At 43.7% G+C, this 24,517-nt stretch overlaps 1 protein-coding gene across 1 annotated transcript in view; it reads left to right on the top strand.

The window, feature by feature from the left end:
- Positions 1-22,946, top strand: part of cpped1 (calcineurin like phosphoesterase domain containing 1) — a 29,088-nt gene extending 6,142 nt beyond the window's left edge. Inside the window, exons 3-6 of the mRNA XM_022743507.1 lie at positions 7,553-7,725; positions 8,874-9,008; positions 9,185-9,317; positions 20,908-22,946. Of these exons, the coding sequence (XP_022599228.1) occupies positions 7,553-7,725; positions 8,874-9,008; positions 9,185-9,317; positions 20,908-21,134 (668 nt within the window). The 3' untranslated portion in view covers positions 21,135-22,946. The remainder of the gene's footprint in view (positions 1-7,552; positions 7,726-8,873; positions 9,009-9,184; positions 9,318-20,907) is intronic.
- The last annotated feature ends 1,571 nt before the right edge of the window (positions 22,947-24,517 follow it).

Here is a 24,517-nt window from a genome sequence, read left to right on the forward strand (position 1 = left end):
TTCTGACTGAAACCATTAAAAATTGAATGCCTTTTCTGTCATATAGAGTTCCAAAAATGACATGCAGCGTAATCTGAATTTCATTTTTTGAGCCTCAGGCTGAATTGATTATTTGTCGTCCCAGTGCAGCAGGTAGGAGAGGTTTGTGATCAATGTATGTATGTGTCTCTGGAAATTTGACCATTTGACCGAAATATGCGGTAAAACCACAAGGGACGACCTATAATAGAGGTGGTGTTGTATTATACTGAATTATTTCACAGCTGCCAGGAGTGTGTAAATATACAGAAAGCCTTGAATTTTCAAAGCTTCCTCACACTGTTTTCACTGCTGCAGAATCTCAGATATGTCGTTAGTAGAAGCCAAGAGAGCTTTCTGACATTCATCAGTCTTTAAAGAGAACGGAATATTTATATATCTATATATATATATTGATTAATGTATTCTCAGCTGCCCTTGGAGGTAGTACTAATCTAATCAATGCAGTCTGTGAAGAGCAGCAGCTAAGGCATGGTTCAGTTGGAGAGGTTTGAACGTTAGGCCAGAGCCTGTAAACAACATCTCACCTATGACAGCAGTTGATATTTGTCTATGGGAAAGCACAGGCTGTCTCACTACCTACAGGAAAGCTGATGAAGCTTTCAGCTGTTGATCAGACCAGCCAGACTTTATATTCTAAATATCTACAAGATAGCGCCTACTCTGTTCCCGCTGCAGCTGGAGTGTAGAAAAGTTAGTTCGCTGCCCTGATGTTGGAGTCTAGGTTGTTAACATCAGACCCCCCGTAACAGCGTGTGATATTTCTCTATAACCAAAAAAAGCACCTGGCTGCCTCGAAGCTGTTTACATGAAAGCAAAGATTTTTGCTTTGTTGAAATGCTTCAGCAGATGGAAACTGGTTACAGATGGAGAATGTGAGACCTTTGTATTCCATCACTTCTTTTTTCAATAATATCTAACTGTGGTGTACACTGGTTTCTCCTCATCAGTCTTCTGCTCTGAGTTAGCCGTGTTAGATGTCTTTGAAGCAGGACAGCAAGCCGACTTCTGTTGCCACAGTGGCAGCTGGTTTCCCCAATTCACCAGATGCATTCACTCTCTGGCCAGACAAATAGATTTTCAGAATAGAACAGGGTTTGAAAATAGTTGGATACCTCCACAAATGGCTGGCCAAGTAAACAAAATAATCATTTTGCTGCTCATTTCCTACCTTGTTTGGAGCTGACATGCTGTGTTTGGCTCATGCTGTGTTCAATTGTGCTCCCTTCTGTCTGTCTGTGTCTCGGTTTCGGTAGTGACTAGAGATATGATGATTAATGCTAACTTGTAAACATCAACCAGCCAATCCTGTGTGTCTCAGCAGAAGACCTTGACTGTGCAGCTCGGCAGGCATCAGAGGCAAACGGATGCTTTTATTAAAGTAACTGTAATGAAATGAGTGACTGCGGTGTGGTGTGAGTTTTTTCTCGATGTCCAGCTGCCTGATTCGATGACAGGGTAAGCAGAACGGGCTGGCGGGACCCACTGCAGAGTTAATGTTCAGCAAAAAAGAGCCGCAAGCTGCCAACCAATGCAAACTACCTTTGCATGACAATTAGGGAGCTAGCATGAGGTGCCTGCCTGACTGCCTGGCCTCAAGGAATGGGCACACAGAGAGAAAAGAAGTCGGCAGGCGAACCTGTCTCTCTGTCCGTCTCTGCACATCTTCTCTCTCGCCGCATCTGTTTACACGTTTGAATGGATCATGATCAAAGTATCGCTGAGCCCGATCCTGATTTGAAGATTACGTAAGATATTATGCAGAAGTGGAACATTTTGTGATATTTAGTGCAGTGTGTCATGTGTAGAATGTCCTTGGCCCCTGTTTCTAAAATTTAACTTAAGGCAAACTATTTATATGCAACACAGATTTGGCTTAGCTTAGTCACAGAGCAGCTCTTCTCCTTTTTGGGTCATAATGACCACCAATTTTAGCTACACAGGGACAGTCATGAACACTCCAGGAGCTGTCTCGCCCTATCATCCAAGAGTCTTGCTGTAGGCGTCCGAGTATCCTTATCATCTCCATGACTGCACCATTTAGACTAAAACATGGCCGCCGTCCATTTTCCACCAGTCTCCCCGTCTCCCTCTGATCAGTCGCATTTATAGGTCACAGCGAGATCTGTTTCAGATGCACAGTGGGACAGTAGCTAGTGTAAGCAGGGGGTTTAAACTGCAAGGCCTCGGGGACCTACGAACGCCGAGGCGTCAGCCCTCGTTACTGTCAGCCCCAGCAGAACAGGTTGTGTGTGCCATCCTCATTACTCGCCATGTCCGTCACATTCCTGGCAACTGGGCTGCTGCATCGGTGGGAAGGAGGGAAGAGATATTAGGAGCTGCTCCTTCCGTCTCTCGGCTGACATTTCCCCTTAAACTGTTTATTTACAATACAGAATGAATGGGGGGCGGCCAGGGGAAGCTGGCTGTCAACCGGCATTGTCAACACTGCTGCCTGTCGGCGACGGGAAATTGGCAACTGTATTTCTGCTCCCTCGGATTTCACTCGCTATCTCTCCTCTCCCTCTCCTCCTCGCGCACTCTCTTTTCCTTTCTCTCTCTTTCCTTCATCATCTGTCTGTTCTCTTTTATAAACAGCTGAGGTCTCATGCCTCATACCTTATTTTGACAACCTTCATTTGCAAGTCTGACACTGCACACAAACACACTCACTTATCCTTGCCTGTGATTAATCTATTTGAAGCATCGGTGTGAATTAAGTCTGGTGTTGAGGAATCAAAAGTTTGTTCTTGTAATTGTTCTGGAACAAACATGAAAAAACAATGAGGTCTTTGTGTTTCATCAGTAATGGGTTTTTTGAACGTGGTAGGAAAACTGAAGGCCGGATAGTGATGTCACCACTTAATAAATCCATGTTCTCATCAAAGAGCAGTCGGTGAGGCAGTGATCAGAAGCACTCGTGCACACAAGATGGAGAAGAACCCTGATGGTCCACAAGGAACAATCCTGTTCCCCAAAACTAAACAGGTCATGCTTCCTTAAAGAAATGCTGGCTAGTATTTGCTCCCTCAGCATCATGTCATCCAGACCTTTACTTGACAGAAAGTTCCTTGATCCTGATTCCCCGCCTTCTCTCCAATCCAAGCTAACCCCCAAGAGACGCTTTCTCATCTCAAGGACTTCCTTCAATCTCGCCGTTCGTTCTCTCCCTATCTCTGCCTCTCTCTCTCCCTCGCTTTCACCCTCTTGTGTCTTTCTCTCACTTATTTTCAAAGCTGACAAATGAAGGGGATAAAGAGCAGGGAGGGGGGACAGCGGCAGGAGGGGAGGTGGGTGGGTGGGTGAAGATATCAGAGCTGATTAGATTAGAGAAACATGCTGGACTTAACACTCTCCTAATGAGCACTACAAAGGATTCAAGCTGCGTCTCTTGGGGTTCACGAGGGATGTTGAGCATGATACGGCGCGGAGAAGTGTTCAAGTACGTGTGTGCATCTGCGTATGTGCACGCACGTGTGTAAAACTCAACAAAGGTGAAGTAGAGGTTACCTTGGGACTTCCCTGTCCCCTCTCTGTAGCTGTGGACACCTGTTTAATTGCCATTGAAGGCAGATAAATTGGTTCTCTCTGTGGGATTCAGAAGCAGAGGAGAGGAGAGCGTGAAGGATTGACTGCCTAGGGAGAGTTTGTTTTTGTGACATGTGGAAGCATTTTGGATTTTTTTTTTTTTTTGGAGGCGGGTGGCTGAATGGGGATGTTCTGTGTGAGTTTATCTAATGGGCTCATCCGGTGGCTTGTGGGAAGTAATAGGTTTCTTAGGGGGGGTTTGCAGCTGCCAGGAGTGTTTAAGTTTAGAAATGTCTCTCTGTCACCACCTTCACACTTTTGTAAAGACCCAGGAGATACACGGTTCAAATGTCAGTGTGAAAAGATCCTCTTAGACTCTGTAAGACAACCCCGGTAAATGTCAGGGTGAATCCATTCATCCATCCATTTTTGACAGCTTATCCAAGTCCAGGTTATGATGACAGCAGGCTAAGAAAAGTAGCCAAGAAATCCCTCTCCCCAGCCACATCCTCCAGGTCCTTCAGTGGCATCCTGAGACTTTTCCAGACCAGAGGGAATATGCAATCCTCCCAGCATGCACTGTGCTTGTCCCAGAAAACCTCTAAAGAGAGGCGTCCAGCAGGCGTTCAAAACCAGTGATCGGACATTCACGCCGAATTCATTCGACGCAGGAATTGTCCAGCTGTTGGATGTATTACCTTCAAGGAGTGACAGTCTGAGAGTCTGCCATTATCCCCCATAATTAAACGACATCACTTTGCCTGCCAAACCGGTGCCAGATCAGAACAACCTGTCAGTGCCGGTACATGCTCGAGTCGATCACAAACATAGAGGTCCCCACACATTCAGAAGACAGTTGTTAAAGTGTAGAAAATGTATGCGACAGCAAGACCCCACGCACTGAGACCTATGTGCAGTGTCGACAGCCAGTCTTTGGGGGAAATTGAGAGAAGTGCTTACAGTGTTGGACAGCTGAACGAGAACCTGCCAAAGTCTCCTGTCAGGGTTTGAGAATCACAGTGCTGCAATCTCATTAAATGAACAAGGCCTTTCAGTCAGAGCTGCGGAGACGGCGGAGAGCAGCATTGTTTCTTTGTTTTTGGTTTTTCTGTACATATACTGTTTATTCCAAAAGAGGAAAGCAGGGTGAGAAAATGGATCCTTAAAATTCATTTTTTTTCATGAGTCCTCATTGTTTTCTGAGCACAAGGAATCCTCCTTATTTATGAAGTGAATGTATCTGCAGAATTGTATTACTCTTTTCTTTGTTTTTTAACGTATCACCTACGATTGTTTAAATCGACACCTGTTACTTTAATGGGTTTACCGAATCCCGCTACTCTGAAGCAAAGTGTCTCAAATGCGGATTGAAGGGCTACTGTATGGTAGAGCGTTGGTTTGAACCGTGTAGCGCGGAGGGATGATTCATGAACATGCTGTGTTAGCGGATGGCTGCAGTTGAGGGCAGGCAGCTGGAGGTGCAAGGAAGCAGAAGGCAGCACAGCGTCCCTGCCACTGTGCGAGGCTACCAGTGCTATTTATTCACATTTATTTATCTAGAGAAAGTTAAGTGTGTGCTAGATGCTCTCGACGAGCCCCACCCTGCATCACTCGAATACACACATTCACACTTGGATGGTGTCAAGCAGAAAACATTTTTTTTTTTTTGCTGTTCTTTGCTGTTCCACTGGAGCAGCTGAGACGGTCAGGTGCCTTGCTGAAGGGCACATTGATGTTGTTTAGAAGAGGGGAGAGCGCCTCTCATTCACTTCCCCATAACAGATTCTCTAAGATTATTGAAGACCGGAGGAAACGGACCACACTGAAATAAAAACTTGTGAATAAACGGATGGAATCTGTTAAAATCCACTTGTCTGTAACAGCAGGATTAGTTGAGAGTTACCAGCTGCTGACAATGACCTCGGCTTTTCAAATGACGACCTTTGCGCCCCCTCTTCTCCATCCCAGCTTCATTAATGAGGTTTCTTTTGTATGTAATTGATGCAGCGGTCAAATATTGTGATTGTGGAATAATGAGTCGGTGTCATCGCTTTCATCGAGATTCAGACTGTCGGCTCCCAAGAGAACAACCTTCATCTTTTGTTTTTTCCAAATCGTCACTGTGCATCACCCACTGGAGGCATATATGTGTTTAGAGCTGTAACTAACAGTTTTTAATCAATTAATCTATCGATTACTTTTTTGATTATTCAGTTAATCTAACAATAATCTAATCCTTTGGTTAATTTGCCAATAAAAAATAACTGCAACAGCTACCATCGATCTTTCAAACTTGTGTTCAAGTATTTTCTCATAAAATATTTATTTTACAAATCCAAATTTCCCACATTTAAAATCACCAAATTACTAATTAAGTATCACGGTCATCGTCAATACCAGTATATGGCAACACCCCTAATCCCATAATTACAAGAGCAATTGAATATGTTCCGGGGTGTCAAATATCTCATGCCTAATTGTCAGAACGCTTTGTCTGCCACAGCGTGAAATATTTCTTGGCACAAAAAGCGTCTTGTGTTTAGCTGCCAGATTTTCCATCATGTCCAAGGTTCCATCTTCAGATGTCTCGTTTCGTCTGAGCAACAGACGAAGTTCATTATTCACATTTTTAATCAGTTACTTCTTGGCTTTAAAAAATGATTATCTCTTGATCGACGAATCATTTCAGCTCTAATTTCAATATAATTCTTCTAAAGTTTGGGACAGAATACACCATCATGACATTTCACCGGCTCCGAGTCGTTGCCGTCATGTGCGGTAAAAGTCTGCCGACTGCAAGCGATGATCTGTGAACACATTCTAGCTAAGCCGATTGTACTTGTTGACATGCTACCTGTTAACACTTGAGGAAATTAATACACCGTAAGCAATTCCACAGAAGCACTTTACTCTCTAAAGCTGAATACAAATGTGTCACAGAGTCTGTTTTACATTACAAAGAGGGCCTTCATTTCTCTCGTTGCATCTGAGTGCATGCTTGTGTGCTGTATTGACAGTTTGGAGTCTTGACAGTGGCTTAATTATAAAAAAAAAAAAAAAAGAGAGAGGTGAAAGAGATGTTTTACCTTTTTTTACGTTTTTTAAACTCCACATTCTCTCACTCTGTCACGCACAAGATGTTCTGTCGGAAAGAGGCTCTTACGTAATGAGTGCTATCCAAACATCCAAGGAAACGTTTGCTCCAAAAGTAGGCCAGTAAAATAATTACTCAGATGAATAAAAAGCTAAAGAAATAAGAGAGAGGAGAAGAGGGAGAGGAAGGAATAACTTAAGAACTATCAGAGCAGGGGCTGATAGGTTTGTTTGATACACATTCTGAATTATAAATAGATTTGAGTCTCAACCATTCTCTGCCCTTTACCCATGCTGGGATTGAATTAACTTCACTCAAAACATTTCCCTCCTCTTTACATGCTTCTCCTCTTTGTGAACTCCAGGCGAAACAGAGTAGAACGGCCGGATTTTTTAACACGACGCAAACGACCTCGTGAGACGACGAGTATCCTCGCGTGTCTTCGTCCGATGGACGCGGGCGGCCTGCGCACAGCTCCGCACAGAGAGAGGTCGGGTTTTGCCGTGCCGACCGCGGAGAGGGTTTTCACCAGAACACTACTCATCATGTCAGTAACCATGGTGATATAAAGTCGAGCTGCACAGAGCATTGATCATTCTCTGAGCTGTCATCATTATCATCCAAATAATCCTCCTTCCCCAAGGCGACTCTCACCTACAGCACCCTTCACACTCTCAATCTGACACGGTTCATCAGCATTCATGCACGTTTCTCTCTCTCTCTGTTTCTCTGTCTCATTTTTATCGTGTTCAAGTTATTGTTATTGTTTGTTATGGAGCAGCTGCTTCTCCAAGTCAATATTATTATTATTTTTGTTTTTCTACGTGGACTGAAACCACAGACTGTAGCCTCATTTGTCACAATGACACAAGCTGAGTTTCTCCCCGCCAGACACGCCGTTCAGAGAAGGTCAGGAGAGAGACCTGAAGGCGGCCTTGAAGGGAGCAGATCCCTCAATCCCACTGGTGTTTGTCAGTGGGAACCACGACCTGGGCAACACACCCACCCCCGGCACAGTGGAGCAGTACTGCAGTGAATGGGGGGACGACTATTTCAGCTTCTGGGTAAGCAGACACCTCAGACATTTAGTAGAGGTAGTAGAACATTTTTGGTTCTGTTTTGCTCTGTGTATACCATGTTTTTTATATGTTTATTTATATTTAAAGGAGTAATTCGACATTTTAGTATTGTACGTCCATAAAGACAGATGTTTTTTTTTTTAATAGTCAAAGTCGAAAGCAGCTACTTCCAAGATATCCTGACCTTTAGTCTCCAGTATGAGTCGACTCAAGAGGATAACTCAATAATACTTGTCATTAATTAGAAAATCCACATTTTTCAAACTCTTACTTTTATCAGACTTCAAAAAGCTTCCTTCAGAGCCACCGTACATTATAAAACTGTGCTACAGGCTGAGCAGGATTAATCATGACCACTTAATGATTTTCATGTGTGAAATCAAAACAAAAGCCACAAGTAAATCCTGATATTTTAATAAAATGTCACCCTATTGATTATAAAAGAAAACATTAATGGGAATTAAAACGACAACACAGAAAAACCTACACAAAATAGCATCAAGTCAACAAAAAACATCACCCAGATGAGTTGATTTTCAGTGGCTGTAAGTGACGGCATGTTCAGACGTCAGTGTGGTGGCGGTGGTTTTTACGAAGTTAGCATTGTGTTTAGCCAGCTAGCTTTGATGGAGGCGCGCTCCGTCTGTCAGGCCTGATCAAACATCTGAAGTGCATCAGTTCATCAGAGAGACATTCGTCTAAATCAGAGCGATATCAGTGTTCAGCTGTAACACTGTCTGATTCTGTCTCTGTCTTGCATTTGTAGCTTCTGTTTCTTTTTTAAATTTACAATTCCTTGACTGAGGAGTAGTAGGTCATTCTACATCTTTCTGCCCACTTAAAAAACATTTTAAGGCCATTAAAGCCCCCTTTGACTCCAGGGCCCTGCTCACTTTGCTCATGCATCTCTCTGTGTTTACCTGTGTAGTAGTAGACTTTTTTTTTAAAAATAAGGCGATTCAACGATCTTCTGTGCAGAACTTAGGCTTTTGCAGGAGTTAAATTGTAGTGATTAGTTCAGGAGAAGAAAAAAAAAAATACTTGTGTAGGTGGTCTGAAACGCACCGTAAAAATAACCCTTTATTACAACTATACACATAACTAACATTTACCACATTTCTCTGTGTTCTCAGGTGGGTGGAGTCCTCTGCCTGGTTCTGAACTCCCAGTTGTTCTACGACGCCTCGGCCTGCCCTCAGCTGAAGGAGGCCCAGGAGACGTGGCTGGAGGAGCAGCTGAGCAGAGCCGCCGCCGCCTCCTCTTCAACGGTAGGATGGCATCAGCGGCACGACCCTGTTCTCGTGTGATTTATGAGGACGGATAAAGTTCTTTTTGCTGTGTCTGGACGCCATGTTTAGGTAATTGCTGCTGTCTGCTGCCGTATGACACAACAATTTAAAGTTCTCTTCCCGTCCCCCCCCCCCTCACATCCGTCTCCGTTCAGGAACCCAAACCCAAACACGTCCTGGTGTTCCAGCACATTCCCCTGTACCTGAAGACGCCTGATGAGGAGGACGACTACTTCAACCTGCAGAGGGCGGTCAGACAAAACCTGCTGGACAGGTTCAAGAAGGCCGGTAGGAGAACGGCTTCGTTTACCTTTGTCTCCGGTTACTTTGCCTTTACCAGCTCACAGTGACTGAGCAAGTTTGTGTCCAGTATTTTTGCTCAAGGGCACCTAAACTTGACGAATCTTTTGTCTCGTCCAGCTACTTTGTCTTCGGGTCCAGTTTTGTGGCGTTTTTTTTTTTCTTTTCCTACGATTAGAAGTCACTGAAGAGATGATTCGCCTTGTCCACAACCCTGAAATATCAGCAGTGTATTCTCTGGCTGTGGATTCAAGCCGCTGTGAAGTGGTCTTAAATGTCTTATCTTAATAATTCTTAGCTAATATTCCTGTTAAACCTGTTCACTTCTAGCATATCTAACTGAAGCACAGTTTAAGATGCTAGCCCAGAGGATTAATACGCCATTAGCCAGAACCACAGGAGGAGCTCCTGACGCACACACAAACAATGCAGACATAATTGAATTAATTAATGAGTTGACTTCCTATGAGAAGAATAATTCCATAATCGAAAATCCACTGTTGTCGGCTTATAGGAGCGTGATACAAGGGCACCGGGCAGGGAGACTCTCACAAGGACAATAAGTATTTAAGTAAGCGCTGGCTTAACACTTACAAACACATTCGATCACTCATGTACACATCACGTCCAGCTGTTTCTGCACAGCTGATTGACGGGACCTCTCATACAGACACACGCCACACGCTTCTCAATTATGCATCAAGGTGACTGGCAGGGGATTGTATTCATTTCATTATCTAGCCATTATTCCAGCATGTATTTAACCATGTTGGCCTGTTTTGGTCTGATGACCCTTCTTTCTCTCTTAATTGATTGGTCCTCTGAGGGAGCTGGTTAAACATTCAAAGGGCAGTCCGTCCAGGCTTTTTACATGGAGGAACGGTCGGTGTTACTGCGCTGCACATGGAGAACATGCTACATGCGAGTGTCCTTTTCTCATCCACACTCTTGTTCACACACGTCCTGCACGCAATTATAGATTCAGAGTGCACTTTAGACATGTACTGTATGAACTATATACATACTCACATGCACGTGGTTTTTATTAATTGATGAGAGACATGCGGCCGTTCACTGTAAGGCTGCGTACACTACATGGTTTTCTCATGTTTTGTATGCATATACACTTAGCTTCATGTGTGTTTGTACAATATCTGTTACTTCTTACTAGAGCAAGAGGAAGGATGTGATTTCTGTGGTTTATATATGAGCAGCCATGTTTTCTTCATCACTGTCATTCCCACAGAGAACAACGGGCTCAGTGCAATGTCACAGTACAGTTATCCTCAAGCTTTGGTGCGTTTATGAAGATTCTTAGATTCGGATTGTAGGAAATCTACGTAGTTGCATAAGAAAATTACAAGAAAGCAATGAAATACTCGTTTGAGTCAGTTAAATGTATAAAATCTAAAATTGAAATCTGATGACTTGACAAAAATCAGCTCAGAATCAACCCAGTTAATGTTGGATAACACAGGCTTTGTCTCTCTCTCTGCTCTCCTCTGAGTCCCTGCTTTCTCTGGCACGCTCCCTCTGCTCCCTCCCTCATCTCTTACTCCCAGTATCCTGGTGATGACTGATGCTGTAACATCTGTACTCTGAATCTTCTGGAGTCTGTCCTGGAGGCATGCTTGTAAAAAAAAAAAGAGCGTGCCTGTGATCATCGTACTCTTGTGTCAGTTTATGATAGAGCTGCGACTTCCACATTTGTACCAGATACACTGTGATCATCAGGGTCACCGCCGGGGCAGGAAATGACACGGTGGCTGGAAAGACAAATCTTACAAATTAGCCATAAAGTGAGGTATTTAGCGGCGGAGAATATACCTCATTTGTTCGTCAAATAAGTGTTAATAAGTTAGAAAAATGATTAGTTGGTTCGGTTCAACACTTTCCTGCAGACAGTTGGATTGATTGCCATAATATTTGGTGCAGACATTCATGATCCCCAGAAGACGTTTCCTAATGACTTTGGTGATGCCTTGACATGATATTTCATTCCGACATTCAGTAGCTGATTCCCTTTTTGTGCGTCATCAGGTTTAATTTGTCCAGTAATTTGGTTTATGACTAAATACCCCCAAAAAAGACGTCAGCTATAACTTGGGTTTACTGTTAATTAACAAATATTTGCCTAATGCTAAACTAAGATAGGGAGCATAGTAAACACATACCTGCACCATTACATCACCATGTTAACATTGTCATAATCAGTGTGTTTCACATGCTAACATTAGCATTTAGCTCAAAGCACTGCTGTGTCTAAGTGCAGCCTCAGGTACAGCAGCTGTGAGCTCTAGACTCTCAGTCTAATTGTTTTATGTTTGTGAGGCAAGCGTTTGAAAGTATTTGGGAATTTTAACATGTGAAAATCATATATTTTCACAAAGACAGTGTGCACTGATACATAATCAACTCCACCCACGCACATCACAAGAGAGATAAATCACCAGTTCTGTGTGTGAACTTCACACAAAACCAAGTTTGATGAAACAAATATTTACTTGTGCATTTTTTTTTTTTTATTCATGTTAGCTGCAAGATTCAGGACTGTATGAACTTGCATGAAGCAGGAGTTCCCTGCAGGGCGAGCAAGCGCCTGGTAAAAATATCCCAGCGGAGAGACTGGGGGCCTTTTCAGAGCAGAAAACAATGAGAATGAGTGAAGAATTACAGAAAACATACTGAAGAAAAAGGAGAGCTAGGGTAAGTGTTTGTTGTTTGTCTTCCTGTCCGTGTGGTGAGGGGCTGTTTTTCCTCTCATCCGTGGTAAATGATATCTCTTCTGGACATACATTGGCCTTGGTAATTTTTTTCCTCTTCTTTGCCGTTGCTTTATTCACACATCACCTCCCTCCGCTGTCGGTCTGTCCTCACCGCTGCACCCTGTGATCCTCTATCCTCCAGATGTGCTCTTGTACCTTGGTGATCATTACTGTCATTACAGTAAAGGGCAGCATCATTAACTTCACACACACACACACACACTTCTGTATCCAGTGTTATTCTCGGAAAGATTCAAGTCCACGCAGGAACAGTTAAGCTTGGGCACAGATAACGCATGAATGTCATTTTTCTGCTGAGATTTTTCATTAAAGGGAGCAGCTGACAAGGATAAGTCTCAGTCTATGTTTGTGCAGCAAGCTCTCGTATAATTTGGGGCCTGGAAGACAAATGTAGCTGTACCAGCAGCTGAAGGATTACACACTTTATGGTGTAAAAAGTACTGAGCTTCAAGATCCTTTATTGGAACACTGGAAAATGCGTCATGACACTCTAACAATGTTTCTTTGTACCAATAACACACGGGTGTTGTTAAAAAAAAAAAAAACAACTCTTCAAGATTATTCTTCTTTGTTGGCTGCCCTAATGTTCTTACTTGAGCAAAGCAAAACAGCCGTCTGGCAAGAACAAAGAGGTAAAATTGGATGACTTTCCTCATTCTTTGTCTACTAATTCAAATTCCACAGAAAGCTGCCTTGTAATGGGATTGCTGGATGTTACACAAATGTTTCTTTGGCATCAAATCAGTCCTCGTACTTTGTAAGTACGTACACGCTGCCGTATGTAACTGAGTTCTCCAACCACTCCAGAGGTGTGGTTTTCTTTCTTTTTTTTTGTGTGTGTGTGTGGTGTCAGTTAACTTACAGCAGCTGGGGATTTGGCTCAGCATTTGTGAGGTTGTTATTACTGCTGCTGGGTTCCTGCAGCCCCCCCCCCACCAATCCACTGACACATGATGGAAATGGAGAATATTGTCCCCTGCAGACAAAGAAAATTTAATTGATTTTTCGTCACTGAAGTATTTTTCATTCCCCTACCAACTTCTTCTTCTCCCTCTCATAGGATATGGGTGTCGAGAGATGTTTGAGTAATTGCGTGTGCATGTTTTGTGTGTGTGTGTGTGTGTGTGTGTGTGTGTGCATTTTGCAAATAAATCGCTGTGCAGTGGTGCATTTTCTATGCATGATATATTCTGCAGCAAGTATCTGTATGTTATCTCAGCAAAACAGCCGCACATGGGAAAGGTGTGACACCAGTTAGTCATCCCCTGGCTCATCAGAGCGAGCAGCTCCGCCCTGAGAACTGTTGCCTGCAACCCAGCTCATATTAATGATGCACTGTCTCTGTGTGATGACCCTCCTCTCGGACAAGTCGGGTATCACGCACTCTCCTTTTTTAATTACGTAAGCAATTACTATGGTTTGTGATTTGACAGTGATTTGGTTGATGTTAAATCTTTAATTTAACCTTTAATTTTGCACTCGCTCTCTGTGTCTAATATCTTTGAGTTTAAACCGATATTTGTCAAATGCACAAAGAAGTCTGATATGACAACAAAAATAGTTGTTTTAACTTGTTTTGTGTTATTTACTGCTTGAGACTTTCAGTCACTACAGTACAGTCAGTTCGTTTGTCACAATCACACAAAGCCCTAAACACCCTGGAGGAAGTTTTTTACTCTTATTATATGTACTCCTGCGCTGCCTTGTCACTGTCATACCCATAATCATAGTAAATAATGCTCTCTTGGGCTTTATTGCCCCTACCTATGCCAATTTGTATGGATGCGACTCAGCTGGCGTCTAGTTACTCCGAGCGAAGGAGGAAAGACGAGCAAAAATTGTAGGTTGCTCGTTGAAGAAGTTGAATTTAGAGAGAACAGGTTTTGTGCACATCCGGAGTCTCTTCAGTGAAGATTGAATTCCCATGGCTGGGGACCGATGTCTCCTCTCTGAGAGGCTAGTGGAGTAGCAGAAATCCCAGCAGTGCTCTCAGCCTCTCCTCTCCTCATAGATGGAGTACTGTAATTAGATTTCTTAGCTCCATTCCTCCTCCTCCTCCTCCTCCTCCTCCTGCTCCCAGGTTTATATCTTACATTCAGGAAACCTTCAGCACACATACAAACAAGGACGGGTGAACAAATGCACAGATAGACACACGGATACACGCTTCCCTGCCGCCGCTGTTCGCCTCCAAACCTTGTTTATGTAGAGAGAAAGAAAGAAAAACAAAACAAAAACAAGAGCGCAGCTGAGAAATTCATTGGAATTCCCAACATTGCTCGCGGCTGTAGAGTTGTACATACAGTGGCTAATTAGAGGCGAAGATAAGCAGCGCGCTGCTCCGCATGTTCTCCCCATCCTTCCCTCTATGTCTCTCACTCTTTCTCGCTCTCTTGCTGCCGGTTGTCTTTATCAGCGAGGATCCTACTCCGTTCAAAAGCGAGGACACATTTATCACCCACTGGGGAGTTGATAAGAGGCCACGGTTAAGCCTTTAACCCCATTGTTTTAATGATGAGGCTGAATAAGGCTTTTGCTTTTTCTGTACCTCGCTCTCTTATTCTGTCGTCGTCTCTTTCTGCTGCACCCAAAGGTGTAGGGGGGGGTTAGGGACGAGTTACCGGGCATTCGGACAGAAAACAGTTGTTGCACTGGTTCTCGCACAAGTATCTGAACAGTGCACTTGCATGGATTTGATTGGCCAAAGCAGCGGAGACCTGATCCGTCATCTCTTCATGCTTGAAAGCATCAGAGTCATTAAAGTGGACGATGACCAAGTAAGTAATCTTCAACACTTCCACTTCATTTACTATTTTATCGATTTGGCTGCTGATGAAGGCCGCGCCTTGTTTCAGCTTGATCCCACAGCTCGTCTCTGCGTCTTGTATGATTAGTGCTTCCATACCTGGGATTGCCGCTCTGGTCAGATTACCTAACCTCGTTAACTTATTTTTAGATCAGACAGTTGCTGATTTTGTCAAACCTTTACTCAATTCACACTGTTTCATTCAGGCAAAGTTCTTGTGCTTACACAAAATGGAACTTGCTTCTTACCTGAATCAAAAAATATCTTTATATCTCAAAGTATATGTCATCCAGCTGATATCATGACATTACAGCTGATACACAGGCCCACTCCTTTTCCATTTGAGCTCAGTACACGTGACTTTCTCGTCTGACGATTAATACACGGTCGTATCGACAGGCCCCTCATGATCCGTCTGTGACATCTTCACTGTTTGAAGGCCTTTGGTTCTTAGAGAAACACAGGGATCATAGCTTGGTGATTTCAGGATGATTAGGTACCACAGTCGGCACCGAAGGGCCAAAACACATGCATTCTCATAGCGGGATAGATGACACGCTCACTACTTTCATTTCCCAGCTCCCTTTGTGTGTGTGTGTGTGTGTGTGTGTGTGTGAGTGTGTATGTGTGTGACTGGAGGACACAGGAAGGGGGATGCTGCACAGTGACGGCTGAGAGTGATTTATGGGGAGCCGAGGCTGCAACATGCCTCACCACGCTACATCATTTTGTATCCCTCTGTCATGCAAATTATCAACAGCTACCATTTCATGATGAATTATTTCCCAGACCTGCACTTTAATGACAACCGCCCTTCAATACGAGCGCACACGTTGCATGTTCACTCCTACGCAGCCCATTCTCACAGATGTGCAGATGACAGCTCTGTTCAGAACTCCATTAGGAGTTTGTGTCGAAGAGAAAGTAGGAGAAAAGGAGGAAAAGGTCTGAGGGAAAATGGCTTCTCCTAGAGGTAATCAACGATAAGAGGAGGTTTAGTGATAGAACTTAGCTTGCAATTAGCAAATCCAATCTTGTAGCCGGCGAGTGACCAAGAGATGAAAGGGAGATGATGGAGAGTGGGAAGAGAAAGAAGGGGGGGGGGCAGATTGAAGGAAGGGGCACAAACATCAAACATGATTTGATGTGGACGGGCGTTTCTTTACCTCTTTTATTCCTTTATTTTGCAGACTACATCAATGTAGACTATTAGCATTTAAAAAGTAAAAGGTGTGTCCAATAGATCCACCAATTAACACGAACATGGATCTAATGACTTCAGCATATAAAATTAGAGTACAGGCACATATTGGAGGAAAGGACTCCCGTCTCCTTGCTGTGCATTTTTCCTGCAACTCCTGACCAGAATTCAATTTGACTCTGGGTAATTTTCCTCCGTTTGCATTCAATATGTTTTCATCACTCTGACTGCTTACTCTGAGTATTTTCTGAGCGCTTTCCCTCCCTCCTCCCTTCCTTTCCACCCTCCCCACCTCTGTCTGTCAAAGCAAAGGCCAGTCCCCAGATGGGAGTCTTTATCACAAAGAAAAGCACAAAAGAAACCAGCACTGTTTCAAGGCTGATAGGTAAATGGGATTTCCGCAGAGAGACCGAGACAAGACGTGGAATTATCAGCGCAGGGAGTGTGTGTGTGTGTTTTCGCGAGAGCACCCACTCAGCGAAAGGAGGGAAAGGGAAAGAAAGCAGCAAAGCGTGGAGAAGAGACAAAAAAAATTGGGGGGGGAATTGGACAGTCCCTCTCCTGAATGTGATTTCTCTGAACACGTATAGTGTCTCCTGTCTGCGTTCAGCTCGAGACACTTACACTTCTCACGGTCACATGCTCCATTCTCTGCGTGGTTGAACGGGGTTAGTTTGATAATGTCGGCGGAAGGAGGAAGGATTTTTATCCTTGATGTAGCTCAGTGGCTGGAGCCATGGCACTAACATTGTTGATCACATTGCATAGGGGGAGATTTGCATAAAGGTGAGCTTTCCTTAAATTTCAACCTGTGGTGCCACTGTTCCTTTTTTGTCTCTCGGCGAGCGGCGCCAGGCTGCAACGCCAGGTCAGCCTGCCTCTGTCTGAGTGTGTTTACAGCGTGTTAGTCTCGTTTCTGCTGCTAATTTTGTTGCTGCTGCGATGGAGTAACCTTTTGTATCAGTGGTCAGATCGCACCAAAGCAATCCTTCGGTCAGTCTCAGACAGCCAAGGTGCTTGTATTCAGTCCAGGTCAGGACAGAGGGGTTGTCAGTTTGGATGTAACCCTTCTCACTGTGTTGTCCACCAATCAGTAGTTATGTTGCAGAAAGTCTTTGAGGCAATTCAAGGGCAACTTAGGGGTTTTAATTTGTTTTTTTTTGGTTTGTATTTTGTGTGTTTTTCAGTTCCATGTAGCCGATCTCAGAGGTCAGCTGTGAAGTGCACTGCGAAGGGAAAAGCTCTCTTGGCTTCTTTATTCTATTTTTTGTTTTTTGTTTTGTTTTGTTTTTTCAATTGTCTATCTTTTATTCATATAAACAATGTTGTGGAGATTGAAACTGCTTTTCTTCCTAAGACAGGCCATCCTTTCTATCAGAGAGTGTTTTTTTCTTTCTTTTAGCAGACAAGGACCCAGGTGGAGTGGTTTGACTTCTAAAGCCTGGGTAATGATGCCGCTCTGAAAGGGACGTGCTCAAATGAATTCAGGTCAGGGTGTTATCGCCGGGCCTGTGCTAAATTGTTTCTATGAAATCGGTTTTGCTCTATAAGAGCCAGCGGGACAAGCCGGCGGAGCGAGACAATTCATTTCCACAACATAAAAATTGTCTGTTGATTCGGTCCACTTCAGTCCTCAGCTACACTTCAGATGTTTGAAAGAAAACCTGCAGCGCTTAATGACGACCTAACACAGATCCCACTCTGCCTGATGGACACTCGGGAGTTCAGCCAGGTGCGACTCTCTCAGGACCTCTGTGTCTCGGAAGGAGGGGTCGTGTGGGGCCGGATGCTTTTTTGCTAAGCTAAGCTAATCAGCTGCTGGCTCAAACTCTCAGCAAGAAGTCACATAAGTCAATTTGATGTCTTGCTATTCCCGTTCCCCAATATTAAGTACTAAGTATTACAATTAATCGATTCGCTGGGCAACAGAAAATTAATGGGCAACTATTTTGATAGTGAATTAATCATTTTGAGACATTTTTTTAAAGAAAAAATTCCCTCTCGTGGTTTGGATTGTCTGCTTTTTGTCTGTTTTATATCTTTGTGTTTTACTCTGCTGGGTGGACAAAAAAAGACGTGATGATGTCACCATGGACGGAAATAATTCACGGGTTAATTGATAGATAAAACAATCATTAATTGCAGCCCCATTCCCAACAGCAGCAGCTCCTCCTGTAGATGTTCTGTGACTCACTCTGACCAACAAACATACAACACAACTCGGCTACATGGATGCATCACAAATATGTCACACACATATGGGGGAAGCTCACTGCTGCTGCGTGGTAGCGTCGTGCAGCGTATGTGTGGGATGCAGATCATCAAAGACGTGGCAACAGAACTCAGACACACTGACACATGTATACATATGCACACTTACACATTCCCACACACTTTATTTGGCGGCATGATTAATCACAGCATCTTTGGGAGTTTTAGAGGAGGTTCAGAAAAACCATTTCAGCTTCAAAAAGATTTCTTTATTCTCCCGGTGGTTCGTTCGTCATCATTATTACAGGATTAATTCTCGTCTATCACTTCTTTACTATCGCCGTCTTAGCGTCTTCCTCCCACTTCCTCGTGTCTCTGAGGTGACAAAGAAGTCACAACCCTCTTGTGGATACTGAAACAGATCCAACGTTTCCACAATCAGTGTCGCTAACTGAGTCATCAGGTGATCACATCAAACATTTTCCCTGGCTCACACACACACACACACACACACACACACACACACACACACACACCATTACTGCTTCACGTTGTTTTCGTTTGCAGCGTCTGAATAATTGTAGACGAGTTGTATAATTCCTCGTAGGACGCATAAAAAATACTAAAGTGTCTATCAGCACTGAAGAACTACACTTACACACACACACACCTACACACACACACACACCTACACACCTGTACACACAGTCATACAGAGTAATGAGTAACCGCTTTGGCCAAGAGGCATAAAGGGCATTTGTGGCTCATCTAGAAACAACACCAAGGACGCACATTTACACAAACACACATTTATGACTAGACACGTGTTGAGCCTGGCCAGTTACTCGGTCACCTAGAGCCGAGGCAAGGTTATGTGAAATGCTATTATTCCTGGCCACACAGAAGTATATGCAAACAGATTCATGTATGGTCCATAGTGATGTAGCTGCAGGCCGGCCGCCAGCGCTGCCTCAGGTTTGGATTGTGAATGAATTTAGCTCAGACACATAGGGGCCTAAATCATCAATTTCCATCTATGGCAGATTAATTATTTAATGGTCCAGCATGTGCAACCGTTGTCCTCCCGTAGCTCAGAACATTAATATAAATTTAGGTCACATTCGTATTCTGGTGCTGTTTGATTATGCAGAGTGGCGGACGTGATGATTCAGGGCAATTTCACGGAAAGTGAAGCTGAAGTAGTATCAGCGGTGGAGAGAGGAAAGAAAAGAGTTTTTCGGAGGGATCTTCCTTGTCTTTGTTGTGCAGATTTCTGGGACAGACCGATGTCTTTCTCATGCACATGCTGCAATTTATCCTCTTTTGTTGCCAGTTTTCATTATTTTTTTTGGCTGGGTGTCTCTCTGGAGACGAGGCAGCGAGCAGCCAGACTCCCCTCCATGGAAACACTTGCAGTTGGAAAATAGAGCAGCTCATTTTCTCTGCCAAAAGCCTGCAGTAAACTCATTTTAAAGATCCCCTTACCTATACAGTTGACAATGCAAGCACACACATATACTTTACACATGTGCAATCACACACACTGTGTAGGGTATGATTGTCACCTTATCCTAACATAACTCTTCATCCAGATCTTTTCCCTCAATTCAAATCCTCACATTATGTTGTTGTTCAAGTGGAAGCCGACCAAAACCGACACCAACTTGTCAGAGAGTCAAATTGTTTCTCCCACGAAACAGGGGAAACAAATTCACGGACTCAAATTTTACCTTCACACGCAGCAAAGCGACTCATTCTGCAGCCGTCATTCCAAGTGGCGCTCGTCTGGCGTGGCCATTTTAAGTGTGTAGTCATTTCAACTGTGGTTGACACAGCATCAGTGCCGCAGGGCCGAGCCGTAGCCGCACCGTTCTATTAACCATGTCGTTGGTAATTGAAAATAAATTGAAAATTGTGGCTGCCTTAATGAAAGTTCCCCGGGATTTCAAAATATTCTACATGTGCGAGGCTCCAGAGTATGTTTTCTTTTCCTTTTCTTTCCTTTTTTCTTTCTTTCTTTTTCTTTCTACCATTAAAGCTTCAGCTCTATTGAATGTATGTATATTCTAAGCAGATGCCACCAATAATGATGACATTATGCTAATGCTAAGTGAGTTAGAGCTAAATGTAAATCCCTCTGTCAAGTGCCAAGAAGTTGAGCAGCAGGTTCTTGTTTAAAAATGCACCAGAGGCTGAAGAGGGAAGTTATTTACAGAAGTCTTCTGCTGGAGTAAACATTGAGTCACTGGTATTGATCTCTAACCCTGTCAACTCCTTGTAGATATATTTCGGTCATTTTCTGTTATGAGCTATTAATAATTGAGTGTGTTGCACCTTTCTTTGGGCTACATGAGGGACGCAGGGTCAGACGTGGTGTGTATTACACGCCACCTTAAACAGCATGTTGCCTATTTATGGTAACATCCCAGTTTTAGAGCAGCGACGTAAACGGAGACAAACCACCAAAAAAACAAAAACAAATCCAGGCTTCTCCCTCCAGGATTTATATAATTTCTTCATTGTACCAAATTTAGCACTCACACCTCTCTCTCTCTCTCTCTCTCTCCACCACAGGGGTGAAGGCGGTCTTCTCTGGCCACTACCACCGAAATGCCGGCGGTTGCCACGACGGCCTGGACATGGTGGTGAGCTCGGCCATCGGCTGCCAGCTGGGCGGCGACACCCACGGCGTCAGGGTGGTGGTGGTGACTGCCGACAGTATCGTCCATCGCTACCACAGCCTGGAGCAGCTGAGAGCGGGAGGCGTGGACCAGGACCTCAGGAAGCTCCTGCAGGCCTGAGGGCTGGTGACGGGAGCAAAGACTGTTCGGAGGAGTTTGGCTGGGTTTCTGGTTTCTGGTTTCTGGTTTCTGGTTTTTGGTTTTTTGGTTTTTTGGATTTCACAGTTTGGAGCCCCTGTTCTTAGAGGCTTCTGGAGTTTGGTGTGTTGATGAGATATTAATAATGTTGAATTTGACCAATAACCCCAGAAAATCTGTGTATTCAATAAAGTAAAAACATTAACTTAAAGATTCATATAGGGACATGTGCTGTATATTTGCCCTGAAATAAGAAATCAGAGAAAGGCAGTGATTTTAAACCCATAAAAACAAGACAACACGCCATCTAAACATTATATATTATAGAGTGTTATGATGAAATTAAACTGGGTTTTATGTTCTCTGTGCTGAATGTTTTCCCAAGGATTATCTCTCAGCAGAATGGATGTTATTATCTCTGCTCCCGCTGCCCCGACGGGGCCACACAAAGATCAGTGAATGTGTTCTGAAGCTGGTGGTTCCTCTGTGGAGTAGCGCTACCTCTCCGCGCAGTCCTCCTATATCTGAAGTAGCATTACCTCCTCTGACTCCCGCTCCGTCTGTCTGTGCAGCGTGAAATGTTCACGGTTCAAGACGGTGTAGTCAGATGTTGCCAGAGTAACTTAAACTGTATCCAAACTGTTAGATCACTCGAGGAAGAGTCGTCCCTGAGATGTTGACATTTCGATCAGAGCAGCTTCCAGAGGTGTGGACAATGAAAAGATGGATTTCAGCTCTTCATCTTGGTGTTGAAGGTTGGAGTTTTACTTTTAATGATGCTAAAACATCCAGCTGCGATAGCTCTCTCCACACTGTACGTCTGCTGTAGCCGCAGCGTGACGCCTGGTCGGCCATCCTATGCAAACTAATCACATCACTATATTGTGTATGTGTTTTGTTTTTGTTGTTGTTGTTTGTTTAACTCGGTGTGTTGTTTGACTCACCTGGAAGATGCAGCGCTGACTCCTGACCTCTGATCAGCTCACACACTGCCCGTCCAGGAAAAAGATAGAAACTGAGACTAAAACTGAGATTTTTATTTTACAGTTCAGCCTGTTGTTGTTGTTGTTGTTGTTGTAGAGAATCCATGTTGATATGAGAGATTATTTTTAATCCATTTAGATTATAACAAAAATGGAAATCTTGTTTTTTAAAGAAGTCCTGGTTGATTAAAAAAATAAAGTCACAATATTTATAGTAAAAAGGAAAATAAATGCTCCCAATGATTGTTGTCTTATTTTGTAGACGCATTTGTGATGTCACTGTCACGACATACACACTGCCTTCCCTGGGAGTGCTTCACAATAAAAGCCACCCGTGTTTTGCGTTTTAAAGGAGCTGTTTGTAAGTTGTGCTGCTGCTACGTAGCGAACGTTAGCATCAAGAAGATCACCAAGAGTCGTCTCCAGTGGTGGAAAAACACAAATTTTATCTCTCGTCTTTATCACGTCTCTTGTTCTACTGAAGTTCGCACGCCAACCAGCAGCTCACTGTAGCCTCCGGTTTCCCCCTGAAGACGTAGCGCTGCTCTGAGGTCGTATTATAACCTCTTGTCTTGCAAACGCAACAATGGCTGAAGCTCTTGTCGAGCGATAATCCCCGCCACCCGCTCCTGGCAAGAAACCACATTCAGCAGCAGAGGAAACTTTCAGAAAGCCCCTTTAACATGAAGCAGGTGGCAGCACCTAAAGAAAGCTCTGACCCCGCAACCCAGCGTGTGAACGATGAGGCTGATTTCCGTTGCATAAATTTGCAAACAAATTTGTTTCACATGCGACTGATGGCCGTTTAAAGCCAGCACGGGAACGGCAAACTCTGCCACTAACAAGGAGAACTAGTATATGAAGAGGTGATCACAGTATACAAACACGGAGAACGGCTATAGCAGGAGAAAAATGAGCCCGTCAATAGAATCACAAATGTCTATTTTCTGTAGCAGGAACGCTGCAGTATGCATTTGGTTTCTCCTGGTTACTTGTTTGTGAAAGTGCGACTGCGGGAGCCGACTGTGGTTTCCCCTCACTGTGCTGTTTTTGTGATGAAAATATTTCATCACCATGGTTTCAATCAAAATTTATGATGCAACACTTCACATTTAAATCACACCAGATCACCAAATCACATCAGCTAGAGATCCTTTGCAATGAACTGTACACACACACACACACACAGAGAAGTGCTCAGTAAATAAGATGGAAGTGTGATTTGTGTTGTTGAATGGCAAACTAAAGGACTGGTGTCAGGCTGATAGAACTGATAGTGATGTGTTGGTGATTAATGTTGGGAGGAACAGTATTTCCTGACTGCTTAGTCAGAGCTGAAGCAGCCTAACAGTGTTACAGCCTGCTGGCTACAGACTTATTCTGGAGCTCAGTCCTGAAATTGTCTTAAAAATGAACATTTCTGCAACAAAATTACTTTCTCTGTGAGCCCTAAATGACTCCACTCGATTACACTTTACACACACACACACACACACACACACAGACTCTCACAGTTGCCCTGACCGACTGGGAATGTAAGAGAGTTGTCATGGCAACCCTTTAGCAACACATCTGTGTGTCTGTGTGCGTCTCAAAGAGAGACTGCGAGTGTTGGAGAGAAAGTGTACGTACTCCCCGTCTGTGTGTGTGTGTGTGTGTGTGTGTGTGTGTGTGTGTGTGTGTGTGTGTGTGTGTGTGTGTGTGTGTGTGTGTGTGTGTGTCCAGCCGTGGTCTGGTGGGTACTGTAGGTGATTTTCCATCGGGCGACGCGATCACTGACCTCATTTCACACTGACGGATTCTGTCTCTTTTCCAAAAAGTCAGCATGTGATGGAGGGAGGAGGGGGCGTCTGAGAGGAATGGATAATGAGTGTGATGTGTGAAAGACGACTCAGTCCATCTCCTTCATTTCCTGTCTGAGAAGGAACCTTATGTCCTTATCTATTTTTATATCCTCATGGTAGCCGAGCCCAATCACATTGTTCTTTATCTTTATCTTTGTGTGTGTGTGTGTGTGTGTGTGTGTGTGTGTGTGTGTGTGTGTGTGTGTGAGTGTGAGAGAGTGTGTGAGAATTTGTTTTAGAGCACATTCGCTCTATGAATTTGGAGGATCATCACACACTTTGACTTGTTCCTGTGTTGAATTGTAATGAATGACTGAACGCCACGACTGTGACATAACTGGTTGTATTTTTATAATAAATGTTCTGTAAATTTTCTCTAATGGTTCCTGTGTGTTGCTGTGTTTATTAGTTCGTCTCGAGACTTCTGAGTCCTGGAGATGTAAGTTGCATCTTTTTTTCTCTGGTTTCTAAGCAGATTTATCGATGCTTGTTCACGAAGGTCAGAGGACATAATGATACTTGAGTCTAAAAATATGTG

This window comes from Seriola dumerili, unplaced genomic scaffold (assembly GCF_002260705.1).
Source record: "Seriola dumerili isolate Sdu_G_001 unplaced genomic scaffold, Sdu_1.0 BDQW01000068.1, whole genome shotgun sequence".
Classification (NCBI taxonomy): domain Eukaryota; kingdom Metazoa; phylum Chordata; class Actinopteri; order Carangiformes; family Carangidae; genus Seriola; species Seriola dumerili.